Here is a 17,270-nt window from a genome sequence, read left to right on the forward strand (position 1 = left end):
AAACAAATTTCTTGGTGAAGGTATGTAACTCCTCAAGGCCACAGAGTTAAAAGAAAGGAAACAGATTAGAACACTAGAAAGTTTGGAAGAGTAAAACCTGACCTGCTGGTAGTGCTCTGGGGAACAGGCTTGGGAGATGGGGGAAATTTCCTACTTTATTTTATGGTCTTCCATGCTGTCAGAATGTATGACAGTAATTAATATTAGTATGTGTGGTTAAGCACAAATACATAAGGGATTTCTACTTCTAGCCATGATGGGGTAGCTTTCCCCAAATACTCCCAGCGCGAAGAACTAGAAAAAGACAGATAATATATAAAAACACATCTAACTCCAGGCTCCCAAATCTGGGTATGACTCAAGAGGCCACTGAACTACTAAGAAAGAAGGGAAGCCCTGTGAAGTGAGCCTGGCATTTTACTTGCAGTTTTTCCCTTTGGGCCATTTGCCGATTCAGTGAAAGCGACCAGGCTAAAAGTAGTTGTTAAGAGGCAGAGAACCTCATTATGTCTATCAGTAATACTATAGATAAATTGGAGTATTCGTAAAATATACTAGAGCTGGAAATGTTCTATTTCTTGATCTGCATACTTATTTGTGTACCTTTCTGTATGTCAGATCTCAATACAAAGTTCTTTTTTTTTTTTGTTAAAGATTTTATTTATTTATTTGACAGAGAGAGACACAGCGAGAGCAGGAACCCAAGCAGGGGGAGTGGGAGAGGGAGAAGCAGGCTTCCCGCTGAGCAGGGAGCCCGATGCGGGGCTCGATTCCAGGACCCTGGGATCATGACCCGAGCCGAAGGCAGACGCTCAACGACTGAGCCACCGAGGCGCCCAATACAAAGTTCTTTTTTAAAAATAAAAGATTAAGGGCGCCTGGGTGGCTCAGTCGTTAAGCGTCTGCCTTCGGCTCGGGTCATGATCCCAGGGTCCTGGAATCGAGCCCCGCATCGGGCTCCCTGCTCAGCGGGAAGCCTGCTTCTCCCTCTCCCACTCCCCCTGCTTGGGTTCCTGCTCTCGCTGTGTCTCTCTCTGTCAAATAAATAAAACCTTTATACTACCTTTGTGGTATAAACCTAGACCAGAGGAGAAGGGAAAGCCTGTCTGCGAAAGCTATTTCCTTCCCTACCAGAATAAAAGCTCTAGGAGACATACACATACACACAATATACACCAACTCTCTGCCTTATTAAAAAATGATTAATTGGTAAGAACTGTAAGACATTTTTAGAGCCCAGTGAAATAAACAGTGTATAAACAAAACAAATAGTTCAGTTCTCTGTACCTACTTGTTAGTCTGGTCAACAATGATGCAACTTCCATTAGGAATTAAGTCTATATCATTTTTGTCCCAATGCACCTGTAACCACAAATAAACTCAGAGAGTATCTCCAAAATAATCCGAAACAATCTATTATTAACAAAAACACTTTGAAGCATAGCTTTTCTTCTCAAGATTTTATAAAGTAAACATTTTAGTCATAAAAACAAGGAATGTGTATATATAAAAAGTTACCATCTTATGAAAAATGAAAAATCAATTTTTATAAAACTTGAATTATTTATCATACTGAAAAAAATTGGCAAATTGTCACATTTCAGTAGTCACTTTATACAGTAAAGACCTAGTACGGTAGATTTGCAAAATGCTCACAAATTCTTCCCAGCCTGGTACTCAAGCCCCTTCGCAGTATGACTCTACAATAGCTCCTGGGCCCCTACCGCCCCGCCCCCCATCCAGAGGAGGAATCCAGTTCGTCAGCTTTTGAATCTGGCTGTGGCCCTGTGAGGCACTCTGGCCAATGGGATTTGCCAGAAGTAAAAGCTTAAAAAGAAGCTTGTATGCTGAGGCTTGCCATCTCTTCCCACTCTTTGTAATCCTGACACCATTCTATAAAGACACCTCAACTAGCTTATTGGAGCATAAGAGATCCCTGGAACAGAAAAGCTGTTCCAGCCCACATTCTATAAACCAGCCAACAACTGGGTATATGAGTGAGGCCAGTATAAACCAGCCAAGTTGACCCAGTCCAGAAACTCAATGAATTGTGTTTGTTTTAAGCCACTAAATTTAGGTGTTGTTACATAGTAAAATCTAACTGATCTGCCCAGCTCATAAAAAATGAGGAAAAAAAACCTTTTGCACTAATTCAGAAGTTTGTCCTTTTATTAAAGAGTGACATGTCTAGATAAATATGTAAAGGATTCATCAGATTAAAACTGATCTGTAATCTGGTTCTTATAGTTACTCACATTGAAAGAGATACAAAATATTTCTCCAAAGTCATCGCCTTCATCATCCAGAATAGTTTGCAAACTCCTAAAGAACAAATAATTTTATTTTTTAAAAGTCAATTAATAATGATCACTAGATATATCACCTAAAAAATATCATCTAAGGGGCGCCTGGGTGGCTCAGATGGTTAAGCATCTGCCTTCGGCTCAGGTCATGATCCCAGTGTCCTGGGATCGAGCACCACATCAGGCTCCTGGCTCAGTGGGAAGCCTGCTTCTCCCTCTCCCTCTGTATCTCTGTGTCTCAAATGAACAAATAAAATCTTTAAAAAAATAAAATAAACCATCTAAAATCAAATGCATGACTATTCTGAAGGTGGGAGGTCAGATCATTAGTTAACAATGCCCATTTCTCTGTGTACTGATAGCCAGACCTCAACTACAAGCATGAAGTTTAAGAATATTTGCAATTCTGCAAGCTCTCTTCCCTTCACCCTACCTTCCTTTACCCAGTGATTATAGGTTTCTACAGAAAAGGACTGATAACGTATTTAACTGATACTGAAACTCATTCAAATTGGTGTAACCTTTATTTAAGCTTCGGAACTGTACCTACAGAACAAATAATCTCCTTTTAAATATCAGGTACCACTTAGGAAATCTGAGGAGTGAGGAGGTCAAAGGACCTTCTCTGTATCTACTGTCCCAATATCATCAAGCTTAAGACAGATGTGAAATTCAACTACCTTAACTGTTTCAAGGCATCTGTGAGAATATAGGTTATATCAGCACGGACAGCAGCCAGCCTTCCTAGATCTCCATCCTCTGTTGTCCTATGGTACTTCATTTATATTTTTAAAGTCATATGTCTCATTGTATTTGCTCATTCTCTCATGTATTCATTCAACAAACATGTATCAAGCACCCAATGTGGCAGGCATTCAGGGATGGAAAGTTAAGACATTACTGCCAATAAGCCCTGAGACCCATAGGTAAGATACGCTGATGGAAGCCTCACCTACATTACAGTGAGTTATGTGCAGACACTCTCTAGGTGTTCAAGTACAGCCTTGGCGAACTCTTTCTGAAGGGCTGTGTGACTGGGAAAGCCTCTGGAAGAAGGTGGAATCCAAGCTGACTACTCCATCCACTGGATTTTTTATTACAGAACCATGAACAGACTATATTGCATTCGTTGTAGGTTTTAGGGGGTGGGCGGTGAGGAGAGGGAGAGTGATGGGAACTCAGCTGACAAAACTGGATTCATGATAATACTTGGTTCATGACACTCTTGTCATTTTCTGTCCATGTATGGCTGATGCTTATTTATAGGTGTTTTTATGAGGAAAATTTAGGAACCTGCCTCTTCAAACACTGCTTATATCTTATACCCACCTGTATGGATACCTCCCCTATCCCATTTTTCTACCACACCCAAAATATGTCACAAATACCAGTTTAAGGGGTGTTGTTTCCCTTTTCTTAAGGTATCTCATGAAGAACAGATAAATTCTTTAATCTTACTACAGTTAGACTTATCAGTCTTTCCTTTAATGTTGGTACTTTTTATGTCTTAAGATTGCAAAGGCTAGACAGATATTTGTCCATATTTTCAACATTTTTGCTTTAAGACTTTCATCCACATGAAGTTGGTTTTTGTATATGGCATAAGCTATCAGCATTCATTTTTTTCCCATATGCATGAACTGACAGTCCTTCTGTTCCCATCAACCCCATTATATCAGCACGGACAGCAGCCAGCCTTCTTAGATCTACTACCAACAAGGTCCATAGGTGCCTGGATCAGTATCGGAACTCTCACTTTTGTTCCACTGAAAACCTGCACCCATACTGTACTGTCCTCAATACAGCTTTCTAAAAATTCTAAAATTTTTTCCTCAATTTCCTCACCTAAAAACATGAGGAACACTGATACAGATATAGCAATCTTTACATTTACTAAGTTGATGTGTATTAAGTCTTCCGAGGCATAAGCATTATTTAGGTCATTTTCATTGTTTTAGTAAAAAACAATAAATTTATCTCCTCCTCTCCAAATCTTGTGCTTTTGATTTTTTCCTTATCTTATCAGTACAATTAGCAATAATGATTAATAGTTGGAAGCTGGAACCAGACTGTGTTCAATTCATGGTTCTGTCACTATGGGGTCTGAGACAAGTTACCCAAACTGTCTGTTTCCTCACCTGTGAAGAAATAGGGATCATAATAGGATCAGGGTGCCTGGGTGGCTCAGTCCGTTAAGCATCCGACTCTTGATTTCAGCTCAGATCATGATCTCAGGGTCATGAGATCGAGCCCTGCAGGAGCCTGTTTGAGGTTCTCCCTCTCCCTCTCCCTCTGCTGCCCACCCCCCACTGGCCTGCTTGTGCTCTCAAAAAAAAAAAAAAAATCATACTACTGTTCTCATTCTTTTAACAATCTACATAGGATTTCATTGCATAAATATACCAAAAATAATTGCCTTATTAAAGAACACTGAAGTATTCCACACATTAGGCACTATGTAATACAATATACATTAGTATGGAAAAATCCTTGCATGGTTGTGTTATTTCTGAAACTAAATGTCTAGAGGCAGAACTGCTAGGCCAAAGGGGCAAATACATTTTTGATTCAGGTAAGTACTATCACACTGTTCTCTGAAAAGGAATCACCAATTCATACATCCACTACCAATCCCTGAAATTAGAGCAAACCTTTTCCCAAACTCTGGTGAACACTATATAGCATCAGTATTTCCAACCACTGTCAATTTGAAGCACAGATTAGCCTCTGCATTCCATGAGGACTAGGGAGGTAAAGCCATTCTGTTACTTCTTTTGTGGGTTTCCTTCCTGTATACTTTGTCAATTTTTCTTATGGATGTGCAGGAACACCTTACACAGCAGGAATATCATCCCTTTCTATTACCAATATTTTTTGTGAGGTGGTGGCTTTGGCTTTTTAACTCAGAAGTGAGTTTTCACTGTAAAGGTGAGGATATGAAACAAGATTTAAAATAAACATCACTTGCAGATTTCACACCAGGGTATAATTTGTGCTCTCCCCATGACCGTTTCTACACAAATAAAGTTCAAAGATTAGTGCCAGCATTAGGGACCAATCATAAGGAAAATCAACTTTTCTTAATCAACTTCTCTTACTATTCAACAATTCTTCCCAAAATTATACTTGACTTAAAGTACCTAGAATGTTGCTGTTGAACATGAAAATACTACTGCGGGGGGGGAATGTGTTTAATTATTTACAGGCATACCTCAGAGTTACTGCAGGTTTGGTTCCAGGCACTGCAATAAAGCAATTATCCCAGAAGAGGCAAGTCAAAAGAATTACTTCGTTTCCCAGTGCATATAAAAGTTATGTTCACACCATACTGTAGTAAGTGTGCAACAGCATTATGTCTAAAAAAATGTGCATACCTATAATTTAAAAATACTTTAATGCTCACCATCCTCTGAGCTCGCAGCAAGTTGTAATCACTGATCACAGATCACCATAACAAATAGAATAGTAATGGAAAAATTTGGAATACTGTGAGAATTACCAAAATGTGACACAGAGACACAAAGTGTGTTGGAAAGATGGCTTGCTTGACACAGAGTTGCCACAAACTTTGATTTGTAAAAAACACTATTATCTGTGAAGCCCAAGTTAATGAAACAAGGTATGCCTGTACCTAAATACGTATTATGTAGAGTTCTAGAAAATGAACTAGGCTTACTTACTTTCCCCAAACAGGACTAAGTTCTTTCAAGTCTTCCAGTGATGGCGTCTGATTCAAAAGTTTCTTAAATAGGGCCAGTGGGAAAGGGATGTTGGCAACATTGAAATTGAAAAGGGAAAGTCCACAGAGAACCCCAAAGAAGAAGTATCTCTTCTTCTCAAATTTAGGCTGAAAAGATAAAAAAAAACTGAATGTGTTTTAATTTTTACAAGTAAAATGGAATATTCATATTAGGTAAACCTTTTCTCCCTTTCACAAAGTCAAATCAAAAAGGTTGCAGGGCCACTGGGTGGCCCAGTCAGTTAAGCATCTGACTCCTGATTTTGCTCAGGTCATGATCTCAGGGTCATGAGATGGAGCCCCGCGTCAGGCTCCACACTCAGCGGGAGTCAACTTGAGATTCTCCGTCTCCCTCTGCCCCTCCCCCCACTGGCGCACACTCTCTCTCAAAATAAACAAAATCTTAAACCCTAAATATTCTTATCGCAAGCTTTTTTTTTTTTTATGTACAGTCATTAAGTCAATTTAAATCTGCCACAGGGACACTAACAGAATCACATTAGGCTCAGCAAGTCTTCATAAACTGAAGTTTTCAATTTCTTTTCACAGCCTTTCAAATGAAAATTTGAGAAAAAATTTTCAAATTCACGGGGAAAAATAGAACTAACAAAAAATGGGCACCTGGGAAAGGAAGGGTTCCTTTTTATCCATACATTCTTTAAATGGTCAAAAACATATACATTGCTTAAATTTTCCTGTGTGGGCAGAAATGGGAACCCAGGGAAAAGGGACTCCATTTTAAAGAAAATAATCACTTTATTGAAACTGAAGGCTATTCCCATAATTATATGTATCAATAACTCCTCTACTAAAATGAAACTGTCTAGACAACCTAATTTCCAATGGTATGTGACATGCCTTTTCTGTCATGATAACCATAAGCAAAAAGGAGAGGACTCACCCTGACGGGAAACCACATGTAGGAAGCCTCCTCAGGATACATGAACATCCCATATTCTGGCCGGGTCATCTCCTCAAACAGACAGTGGAAAAACTCTACCTTGACTCCCCCAGAGTCATGTCCAATTTCTCCACTAAATGAAACCTTAAGAAACAGAACAAATAATATATCACTTCCAGGGCTCTGTATTGCTATGTATTAAGACTCATTTAATTATCATTAAAAGTGAACACTATTGGGCGCCTGGGTGGCTCAGTTGGTTAAGCGACTGCCTTCGGCTCAGGTCATGATCCTGCAGTCCTGGAATCGAGTCCCACATCGGACTCCCTGCTGAGCAGGGAGTCTGCTTCTCCCTCTGACCCTCTTCCCTCTCATGCTCTCTATCTCTCATTCTCTCTCTCTCTCAAATAAATAAAAATCTTTAAAAAAAAAAAAAGTGAACACTATTTGTGGACCCAAGTATTTGGTAAGCATTCTACTCGTTCAATCTTCACATTAATTCTATGAGGTGATAAAGCTTCAAGAATGTAAATATTAACTTCCCCAAGGTCACACTCGGTTAAGGGGTGCAGCCTAGATTTAATCCTATGTCTGTCAAGTCTCAGAGCCTGATGTCTTCAGCTGCTAAGCTGACCTCAATTGGCATCATTAGTATATAATAAGGAATGTTAAGTAAAATGAAAATAAAGAAATAAAAAATAGTTGGATTTTCAAAGGCTGAAAAACCAGAGCACACATTAAGTTATCTATTGGCTTAGTTGTTTATGCCTTGAGAAGGCACCCGTGGACACCAAGCCCTTCCTAGGATGGTTCTACCACAACCCATCTCTGCTCCTTCAAATACTCACTCATTCCTCCCTTCCTTCTTGGAATCCCTCACTTCAGTGTACAAATGTGTTAAGGTCTCCCTTATTCTTAAAAGAAGAAAAAAAATCTCAACACCACTGTCTCCACTATCTCCAAATAATACTGGCTTCTACTCTAGGCTGCCAAATTCTGGAGAATCAGGTACACCAACTTCGAAACCTACTTCCCTACTTAAGTGCTATCTTCAAGAGGACCAAGAACCTGTGCACCCCCAATTCCAAGGACTTGTTCTCACACCTCCTCTCGTTTTCATGAACTCATTTTACACTTCCGATCACCCTTCTTCACACTCTTCTCCTCCCTTGCTTTCTCTTATAAAGCATTAACTAGGTTTTTATCTCTCTCTTCTTTTTCCTGCTGTTCTGCGCTGGCTCTATCCTTTCTGCTTTCCCTGGATGTTCGATTTCTCTTTGAACTTCACTTATCACCTGCAGGCATTTAACCTTCCTACCCACTCTACGTTCTCTCTGACTGACACACGTTCCTGTCCAAAGGCCTGCTCAACACTTCCTTCAGGATATTCCACAGGCACTTCCCCAAAAGCTCCTTTTACTGGTTTAACTGGATGAATGCCTCTTCCATTTTCTAGAAATGCAAGTTTAAAACCTCAGTGAATTATTCAAAATCTTTATAAGACCAGGTTTTGGGGCACCTGGGTGGCTTAGTTGGTTAAGCATCCGACTCTTGGTTTCGGCTCAGGTCATGATCTCAGGGTCCTGATACTGAGCTCCGTGTTGGGTTCCCTGCTCAGTGCAGAGTCTGCTTCAGTTTCTTTCTCCCTCTCCCTTCCCCTCTCCCCCTTCTCTTTCCAAATAAATAAATAAAATCGGCAAAAAAGAAAAAAGACCAGGTGTCAAATCCTAACTCTGCCCCTTTCTGTGGGCAAGCTCCTTCATCTGACAGCCTCAGTTTTCTCATGAGATTATCAGAAAGCATGCAAAAATGCCTCACATAGTCTGGAAAATGGTGGCTGCTCATCAGATGTTTAAAAGAGATGAATGAACTATAAAAGTGAAACTAAAATAACTCAGTGGACTGGCTGGCCATCACAGGCAAGATTCACATAATGAGTTTGTTCGATTTTTAAAAATCATCTATGTGCAAAAAATATGTGGCAATGCCACCCCTAACTGCAAACCCCAGTGCAACATACTTTTAAAATAGTGTCTTGAACTTCAGTCAAGTCATTCTCTAATCTGCGTAGGGTAAGTGATAAACGAGGGTTTATGAAAAACACTCTAATAAATACCATCAGGCAGATCTTTGTTGTGATTAAGTGCAAAGTCTGGAACCTAACAGGGCCCAAATCCTGGCTCTGATACTTCTCAGCTGAATTGCCCTTGGATAAGTCACCTTTAATAGTTCTGTACCTCAGTTTCCCCATCAGCAAAATGAAGGAAAAACAGAACCTTCCATGCAGGGCCACTGGAAGGGTTTCACAAGTCCTTGTGAAGCATTCACAATGTTCTTGGCACAAGGAAAACGTTCACCAGATTTACTAGATACTATTCTGTGTCCAATATCTACTAGTAAGACAAGTTTTATAATAACTAAACCAGAGATCATTTATGTTCAGAACATGGGGATTTCCACAATAATACCCTCAAAAAACTACAGAGTCAATAAAGAGGAAGTTCTCTTTTCCACAAAGCAATTTGGGCTCCTGCATGAGAGCAGAAACAAATCCTCAAATCTCCTCCATGTCAACCTCATCTCACTGAATCCCTTCCCAAGGGGTGACTGGCCAGGCTGGGTCAGGCCTCAGGAGGGATGGGACCTCTTAGGGCTAGTTCTGGACTTCCCACCTGCCCAGGCTGGGGGAGGACAACCCTTTCACCCGCTGCTCCTCAGCCCAAGAGCACCAAGTGCCCGCAGCTATTCCCAGCAATTCCCAGCTAAGTGGGGAATCAGGGAAACTCCAAAACAGACAAGCTCCGTGGCAAAGGGAGATTCTTTCTTCTCCAGAAGACCCACTGTTACATCCTTTTAGGTTTTCCCTCTCTCAGCAGCAAAAACATTGAGAATTATACTTTACCATTAACTCCCTCCTCAGATCTTCATTCTCAAACTGATTTAGGTGACTCAGAACATCCTCAATCAAGTGACTCCTTCTGACTGTTAGATTGAAAGTGGGCAGCAAAGCTAATTCAGACCCTCCTTGTTCCACAATTCCAGCCAACCGCATACAAGCTTTAAATTTTTTCTCCTAGAAAAACAGAAATATTTCACTCAAAATAAAAAAAGGGGGGGGCGCGCATGGGTGGCTAAGTCGGTTAAGCGTCTGCCTTCGGCTCAGGTCATGGTCCCAGGGTCCTGGGATCGAGCCCCGCATCGGGCTCCCTGCTCCACGGGAAGCCTGCTTCTCCCTCTCCCACTCCCCCTGCTTGTGTTCCCTCTCTTGCTCTGTCTCTCTGTCAAATAAATAAATAAAATCTTAAAAAAAAAAAAGAAAGAAAGAAATATTTCACTCATTTCACCATTTGCTCTAAGTGGGAATTTATAAAGTGGAATAGGTTGGTTCAGTTTATTATGAGTGCTTGTCACGAATACTTATGAACAGAGCCTTATTTACATAAGCCACTGGAGAGAAGCTATACATTTAGCATTCATCCTCAGCGAGCCGAAGAAACACCTAAGGAATGAAAAGTTTTGGGAAGCCAACCAGTGTAAGCAGGAAAGTGACCAACTGTGGGTCCACTGGTCCACTTTATCCTGCAAACACAATTATTAATACTTCAGTTACCAAAGCTAACTACCATCATTAGGCTAAGAGAATGATTAGCAAACACTGAAGCAGTGTGTTGAACATAAGCTCCTCGTTTGGAAAAGTTCAGAAAGAAGCATGCTGCAGGAAACTTCAGGTATGAAAGACCTCTCAAGATATCCTATTCTATGAAGGGGAGTAAGTTGGAGGGGGAGACGAACCATGAGAGACGATGGACTCTGAGAAACAAACTGAGGGTTCTAGAGGGGAGAGGGGTGGGGGATGGGTTAGCCTGGTAATGGGTATTTAAGAGGGCACATTCTGCGTGGAGCACTGGGTGTTATGCACAAACAATGAATCATGGAACACTACATCAAAAACTAATGATGTAATGTATGGTGATTAACAGTAATAAAAAATGGGGAAAAAAAGATATCCTATTCTAGGAGGACTCTGAGAAACAAACTAGGGTTTTCGAGGGGAGGGGGGTGAGGGGAGTGGTGAGCCCAGTGATGGGTATTAAGGACGGCACGTACTGCATGGAGCTCTGGGTGTTATATGCAAACAATGCATCATGGAACACTACATCAAAAACTAATGATGTACTGTATGGAGACTAACATAATAAAATAAAATTTAAAAAAAAAAAATCACACAAAAAAAGATAATCCTATTCTAGGAGGAAAACCCAATGAGAGATTTTAGGGCACAGATAATCTAAGAAGTTACAACATATGAGACAGAAAGACAGACAGATGCGCACACACACACAATGATGTCTAGCTGACCCAATGGTAATTTGGGACCATTCAAGTCTAAGGCTCTCAGGACAACAATGAACAAATACCAGGTCTGTAAAATTATTACTGGAGGCCTGTTTAAAATTAGGAGAGAAGAGTTATAAGAGTTGAAGGAAAATAAAGTTCTTGTACCTTTTTACTTTTCATTTTCCTTTGTTAAATATTTCATCAACGGTCATATTCATAAATCAATTTCCCATTTTGTTTTACAATGGTTAACTGCATTACGTAAAAGTATCTACTGTTATTTGAATATGATTCATACCTATACATATCCAGATGCATATACAAAAGTGATAATAAGAACTAACACTCTTGGGCACTTTCATTTCCGGAGGCTTTTTCAATAGTCCAGTTTTAAGTTCAAAATCACTTTTTGGATATGTTGACAAACAGAACCAACTCACCTCATGACAGTTCACTTTTTACAAACCTTTATCATGGCACCATTAGACTACCAGCCATCTATGTATGTGTCTGCATTTCAAGAATTCTCTGTCACCTCTATTCCCACTGCTCTGTTTTTTAATTAGGTTGGGCTCCTTAAATATGGGTTTGCTAATCCCAATCAAGCCCATCTTCCGCTATGCCTCTTTGAATACCACACAGAAGGCCTGTATAGAGGGCCCAACCTCAAGGTAAAGCCCCACAAACTAGATCGGCTGTCCATGCTCTCTCCTCCACTACTGAGGCCCTAATGTGCCTCAAGGCCAAGCCAATCCAAATTATGACAGTCTTTCTTGCCACCTTCATTACAGTCTAAGCTCCATGAATGTTACAACCATTGGTTTCAATGTTATCAACCTCCAAAATATTGTATACTTAAGAAGGCATTTATCATTTGATTTGTTTACGAAGACAAAGAAATAGGCATACATACCTGTATTTTTAAAAGCGAATCTGCGTACAGTAGTTTGATTTTCGACAGAATATTAAAGGTAAACGGAAAATGACTGAATATGACTGGATATTGAGTGTCTACTGAAGTGCCCTAAAAATGGAAATGACAAGAATTCTGACAAATGAAAGAAAAGAGAAATCTTACACCTTAACTCACAGCCTAAAATCCCTGATAGTTAAACGTCTCCGTTCTAGCCAAAGCAATCCAAATTGCTGGTCAGTAGTACTTAGATATCTAAAATTCTAAGAAAATGTTTTGTATGTATCAATGGAAGGTATGTAAACCTAGTACTTAAAAATACATATATAAAAATAAACCTAGTATTTTTCAGTACCTTAATTTAGCAATCAATTATAAACTCTAGACACTTTCCCAAAGAGTTTGTTCTGCTGCTCTGTGCACCTCTGAAATGTAAATTAGTTCGGATGCACTTAGTAAATAGGGGAATGATATAATGTAGACAGCTGATGAGCTCATACATGATTTCTGCCAGTCAAGGGTCGATGTGGTAGGAGCAGAATTAGAGTCTTCGAAGAGAAGGAAAAAAATCTCAGGTCAGCTGCTAAACTGGCAGCAACAGCCCTTTAGCTTTAAGAAAATAAAAGATACACCCAGAGCCACCCCTAAAGTTGCAGCCCTATTCTGTTGGCTCCTGGTGGGTCATGCTGCCCTCTATACCCACCTAAGAGAGCCCTGCTTGCATCTTGTTATCTCAGTACTACCAAACCTCTCATTAGAGTGTGAACAGGTATCTACCCTTCTGTTTGGTGCATTTTCCTATTCTCATGGCACTCTCCACAAGCAGCTCGCCTGGCTGATCCAAGTGATCTAAGGTAGTAACCACTTTTCTCTTAGGGTTCTGGCTACAAAATTGCACTGGTTTTGAGGGGTCTATCTCGCCTTTCCTGTAAGCCCTGTTATTTCTACTGAGCAATTTTGTAGGGTGCAAGGATATCTGGAAACCCATGCACAGAGTTTCAGCACAAATACTTACATTAACGCGCTGGTGATCAACTTCCCCCTTTGAACATACCACAACTGGGTGCCTAGCTGTTAGTCAGTGGAGCATGCAACTTTTGATTTCAGGGGTTGTGAGTTTGAGCCCCACATTGGGTATAGAAATTACTTTAAAAAAACAAAATCTTTACAAAATAAATAAATAAATACATAATAAACACGCCATACTTACGGAGTTAATTTTCCAAGCGGACCTTCTGTATGCATCCCCATAAAAATCAAGCCAGTGTGTAAGCTCATTCACTTTGAAAATATTTTCAGGCAGTTGACACACAGCCTGGTTTACCTTTAATAAAAGATGGCCCGTGAGAAAGTTTTATATGTAAAGACAATTCTGCTTTTTGCCCATTACTTAGATTATCAGTATAAATAGCAAAATAAACACTCTTCCAATGACCAGAATAAAGTTCTATACAATACCTCCACTGGCAAAGCCCCAAATTTTCAGGAACATAAAGAATACCTATGATTTAATAGCAGAAATTGATGATATGATAATAAACTCCTACTTACTTTTAATTCATAGAAAAGCTTTAAAGAATTTTAGGTCCAAAGAAAAATAAAGTGCAATATGAATCCAAGTACTCTGGGACCCAGTATTTCATGTTATATTCTTCAGAGCTTAACAATATATGATTTACAGATGTCCCCCTCTGGAAGGCATGTGTGGAACATTCCCCTCCTCAACTATGGGGCTGTTTTCCAGCCTTCCATCTCCGATGACCAGGGTTATGACATGCACATAGACACCCTGCAACAGTGCTAACCATCAGTCAGTTAAAACACTGATAATGACACTAGATGCTTTGGACATGAGTGACCATCAGTATCTGACACAGATGGGCACAGACTTAGCCTAAATGACTCATTCTCAAGAGGTCCTCTAAAGCCCCTCTTGGCTTTCATTCACCTGGAATATTCTTACTAACCCTGGCCCAGACCCCAAATGATCCAAGCCTCCCCATACCACCACCCAGAGAATTGTGAAGCTGTTTCAATCCCATAATATGGTCCTCTGGACCCTGCTGCTCTCATCCTGCACATCCCCAGTTATGGAAAAAGCGGGTGTTTTATCCTTGCAGCTTCCTACGGTCTCCTTTCTTAGGTTGGGGAGGGAGCTCGACAAATAATCTAATGTCACTGTTAGAGTCAAAGGTAAAGCAGGATCCCTTGAGGATTTTGTTGCTGCTTCAGTATTTCTCAGGATTCTTTTTTTGTAAATGGGAAAAGCTCATGAGAATATACTTTCCCCAAGCTCTTCGGAAAATTTTTTAAAACCCAAACTGTTTTTTTATTAATATTTCTGTTTTGTACAAAACCTTTCAAAACAGCCAAAGATGGGCACTGCTTTTCAGCAGTACGGCAGAATTCTTTTTTTAAAGCAGTACAGCAGATTAGGTATCTTGATTTGCTGAAAACAACTAGAAATACAGGATAAAGTGTAAACAAATGTTTTTAATGCAACACCAATATTCTAAGTAGATACAAAATAATCAGGTCAAAAACAAGGTGAAAGTGGCATTTGCCTCAAGAATATTTGCCAAACCTGGTGAACTTGAACTTCAGTTTGCAATTGTTGGGGCTTTGGGGAAATAAACAAAACCTAGACTCTTCAAATTATGGGGCCAATAATAGAACGCCAACTCATAAATCTGGGATCCAGAAGGGCTAACCCATCAGAGTGAGGGTAAACTAGAAATGAACAGCCCACCCCCACACCTTGACCCCAAGCCCAGGAAGCAAACTGCAGCTAGTTAAAACGGTGCCAAGTTGCAGAAAAAAATGTCACCTACAGCATTTGCAATCACGAAAGCACTTTCCTGAAAATTCACATACCACATTCAGACCACACCTAGAGATCTAAAGAGCTTCAAGCCAAGAATTTAATTTAAGGTAGTACCAAACTGAGGTGGTGTCTCCCAGAGTCTGGTAGAAGCAAATCCTCCCTGGAGAAACGCAGCCCTCAAAAAATTCCAAAAGATAACGTTTCAAGGCACGCGCGCACGCGCACACACACACACACACACACAGTCACAAAACACAATAAAGAAGGCACTATGAGGAAGATTCAGCGGAAGCAAAAGAGGGCAAAGCAGACTTGTAAAGACTTCAGATATCAGAGGTATGATGCATATAGATTTAAATAAGCAAAAGGGAAGCTTGAAAATAAAAGATGAAGATATCCTAAATAATGACCAAGAAAAAAATTTCAAAGAAACAATGGGAACTTTTGGAAGTGGAAAACATAATACTTGGAATAAAAACTCAAAGGGCAGTTTTATTAACAGACAGAAATCACTAAAAATAGATTTCATGGACAGAAAGATATGGCTGAAGAAGTCATCCAGAATGGGATGCAATCACAGAGAGAGATGGAAAATATGACAGAAACGTTAAGAGACATGGAAGATACAGTGAGAAAGTCAGACATATAAATAACTGGAATTTCAGTAGGAAAGGAGGGAGTCAATATTTGTGTGGACTTAAAATGTTTAAGGATTTAGGAACATCCTTTACCTATAAGGGTTATTTTCAAAAACCCCACAGTAAACATCCTATTTAATAGTGATATCCAATTTTTCCTTTAAAATCACAAACAAGGGGCACCTGGCTGGCTCAGTCTGCAGAGCATGCAATTCTTGATCCTGGGGTTTTGAGTTCAAGCCCCACATTGGGTGTAAAGATTACTTCATAATAAAATAAAATCTTTAAAAATAAACAAAATCACAAACAAAATAAGGAATCTACTATTGCCAACACTTCTATTCAACATTGTACAGGAAGGTTTAACCAGTGCAACACAGCAAAGGAAAGTAATAAAATGTGGGGGGGAAAAAAAAACATTACTTTTTTTCAAAGTTATGATTAGCTGCATAGGAAATACAAAATAATCTACAGGTAAATTATTAGATATAATGTGGAAATTATAATATATATGTATATATATATAATAAATGCAAATATATAAATGCACTCCTACAAACGAGAGAATATAATTTTTAAAATTTACCATCTACAAAATCTAAAAAAAATTAAATATGGTGGAATAGATTTAACTAAACATAGCCTAGACTTCCACAGTAAAATAACAAAATTTTATTGCAAGACTTTAAAGACTACCTAATAAGTGGAAGAAATAGACACCACCAAGAATAGTAAAGATGTCAATTCTCCCCGAAGTGAAATACAGACTCAATGCAACTCCAAATCAAATTTCCAGTAAGATTTTTTTGTTTGCATTGCCTATCATTAGGGAAGGGACAGAATTTCAGTAAGTGGTGCTAGGTAATTGTTTTCATATGGAAAATAACAAAAATTAATTTAAAATAGGGGCCCTGGGTGGCTCAGTTGGTTAAGTGTTTGCCTTCAGCTCAGGTCATGATCCCAGGGTCCTGGGATCGAGCCCCATGTCGGGCTCCCTGCTCAGTGGGGAGCCGGCTTCTCCCTCTCTCTCTGCCTGCCGCTCTGCCTACTTGTGTTCTCTCTCTCTGTCAAATAAATAAAATCTTAAAAAAAAATTAATTTAAAATAAATTTCCAATTGGATTAAACACCAAATTGTAAAGGCAAAGCTAAAAATCAATACTCCCTTTAGACCTGGGTTAAGAGTGGCCTCTGCTGGGGCGCCTGGGTGGCTCAGTCATTAAGCATCTGCCTTCAGCTTAGGTCATGATCCCGGGATCCTGTGATCGAGCCCCGATGCGCCTGCTTCTCCCTCTCCCACTCCCCCTGCTTGTGTTCCCTCTCTCGCTGTGTCTCTGTTGATTAAATAAAATCTTTAAAAAAAGTGGCCTCTGATCCAGGTCCATGATTTATTTCTTGGTCCTTGCCCTGGCCTTCCTCCAGCCAATCCCCTTCTCAAAAAAGTAAAAGTAATGAGCCTGCTGGGCTAATGGGACCTGACCACATGCGCAGGCCTCTTCCCCTGCGTGGTCTCTGGAGAGTGGACTGTGTTAGAGCTGAGCACACCCTTAGGCTCTAGAGATGGCTACGGTGTGGCTGCTGTGGAGGCAGGGATGTAATGCAGACAGATGGGCTG

At 40.0% G+C, this 17,270-nt stretch overlaps 1 protein-coding gene across 1 annotated transcript in view; it reads right to left on the reverse strand.

The window, feature by feature from the left end:
- The window catches only part of HERC5 (HECT and RLD domain containing E3 ubiquitin protein ligase 5), a 41,555-nt gene that overhangs the window by 1,938 nt on the left and 22,347 nt on the right, over nt 1-17,270 (reverse strand). Inside the window, exons 14-20 of the mRNA XM_028117745.2 lie at nt 13,405-13,518; nt 12,195-12,305; nt 9,846-10,016; nt 6,944-7,087; nt 5,984-6,150; nt 2,256-2,322; nt 1,292-1,362 (exon numbers count right to left, since the gene is read on the reverse strand). Of these exons, the coding sequence (XP_027973546.1) occupies nt 1,292-1,362; nt 2,256-2,322; nt 5,984-6,150; nt 6,944-7,087; nt 9,846-10,016; nt 12,195-12,305; nt 13,405-13,518 (845 nt within the window). The remainder of the gene's footprint in view (nt 1-1,291; nt 1,363-2,255; nt 2,323-5,983; nt 6,151-6,943; nt 7,088-9,845; nt 10,017-12,194; nt 12,306-13,404; nt 13,519-17,270) is intronic.

This window comes from Eumetopias jubatus, unplaced genomic scaffold (genome assembly GCF_037043125.1).
Source record: "Eumetopias jubatus isolate StellerSeaLion01/CBP00866 unplaced genomic scaffold, mEumJub1_p1.0 scaffold_2, whole genome shotgun sequence".
In the NCBI taxonomy this organism is placed as follows: Eukaryota; Metazoa; Chordata; class Mammalia; order Carnivora; family Otariidae; genus Eumetopias; species Eumetopias jubatus.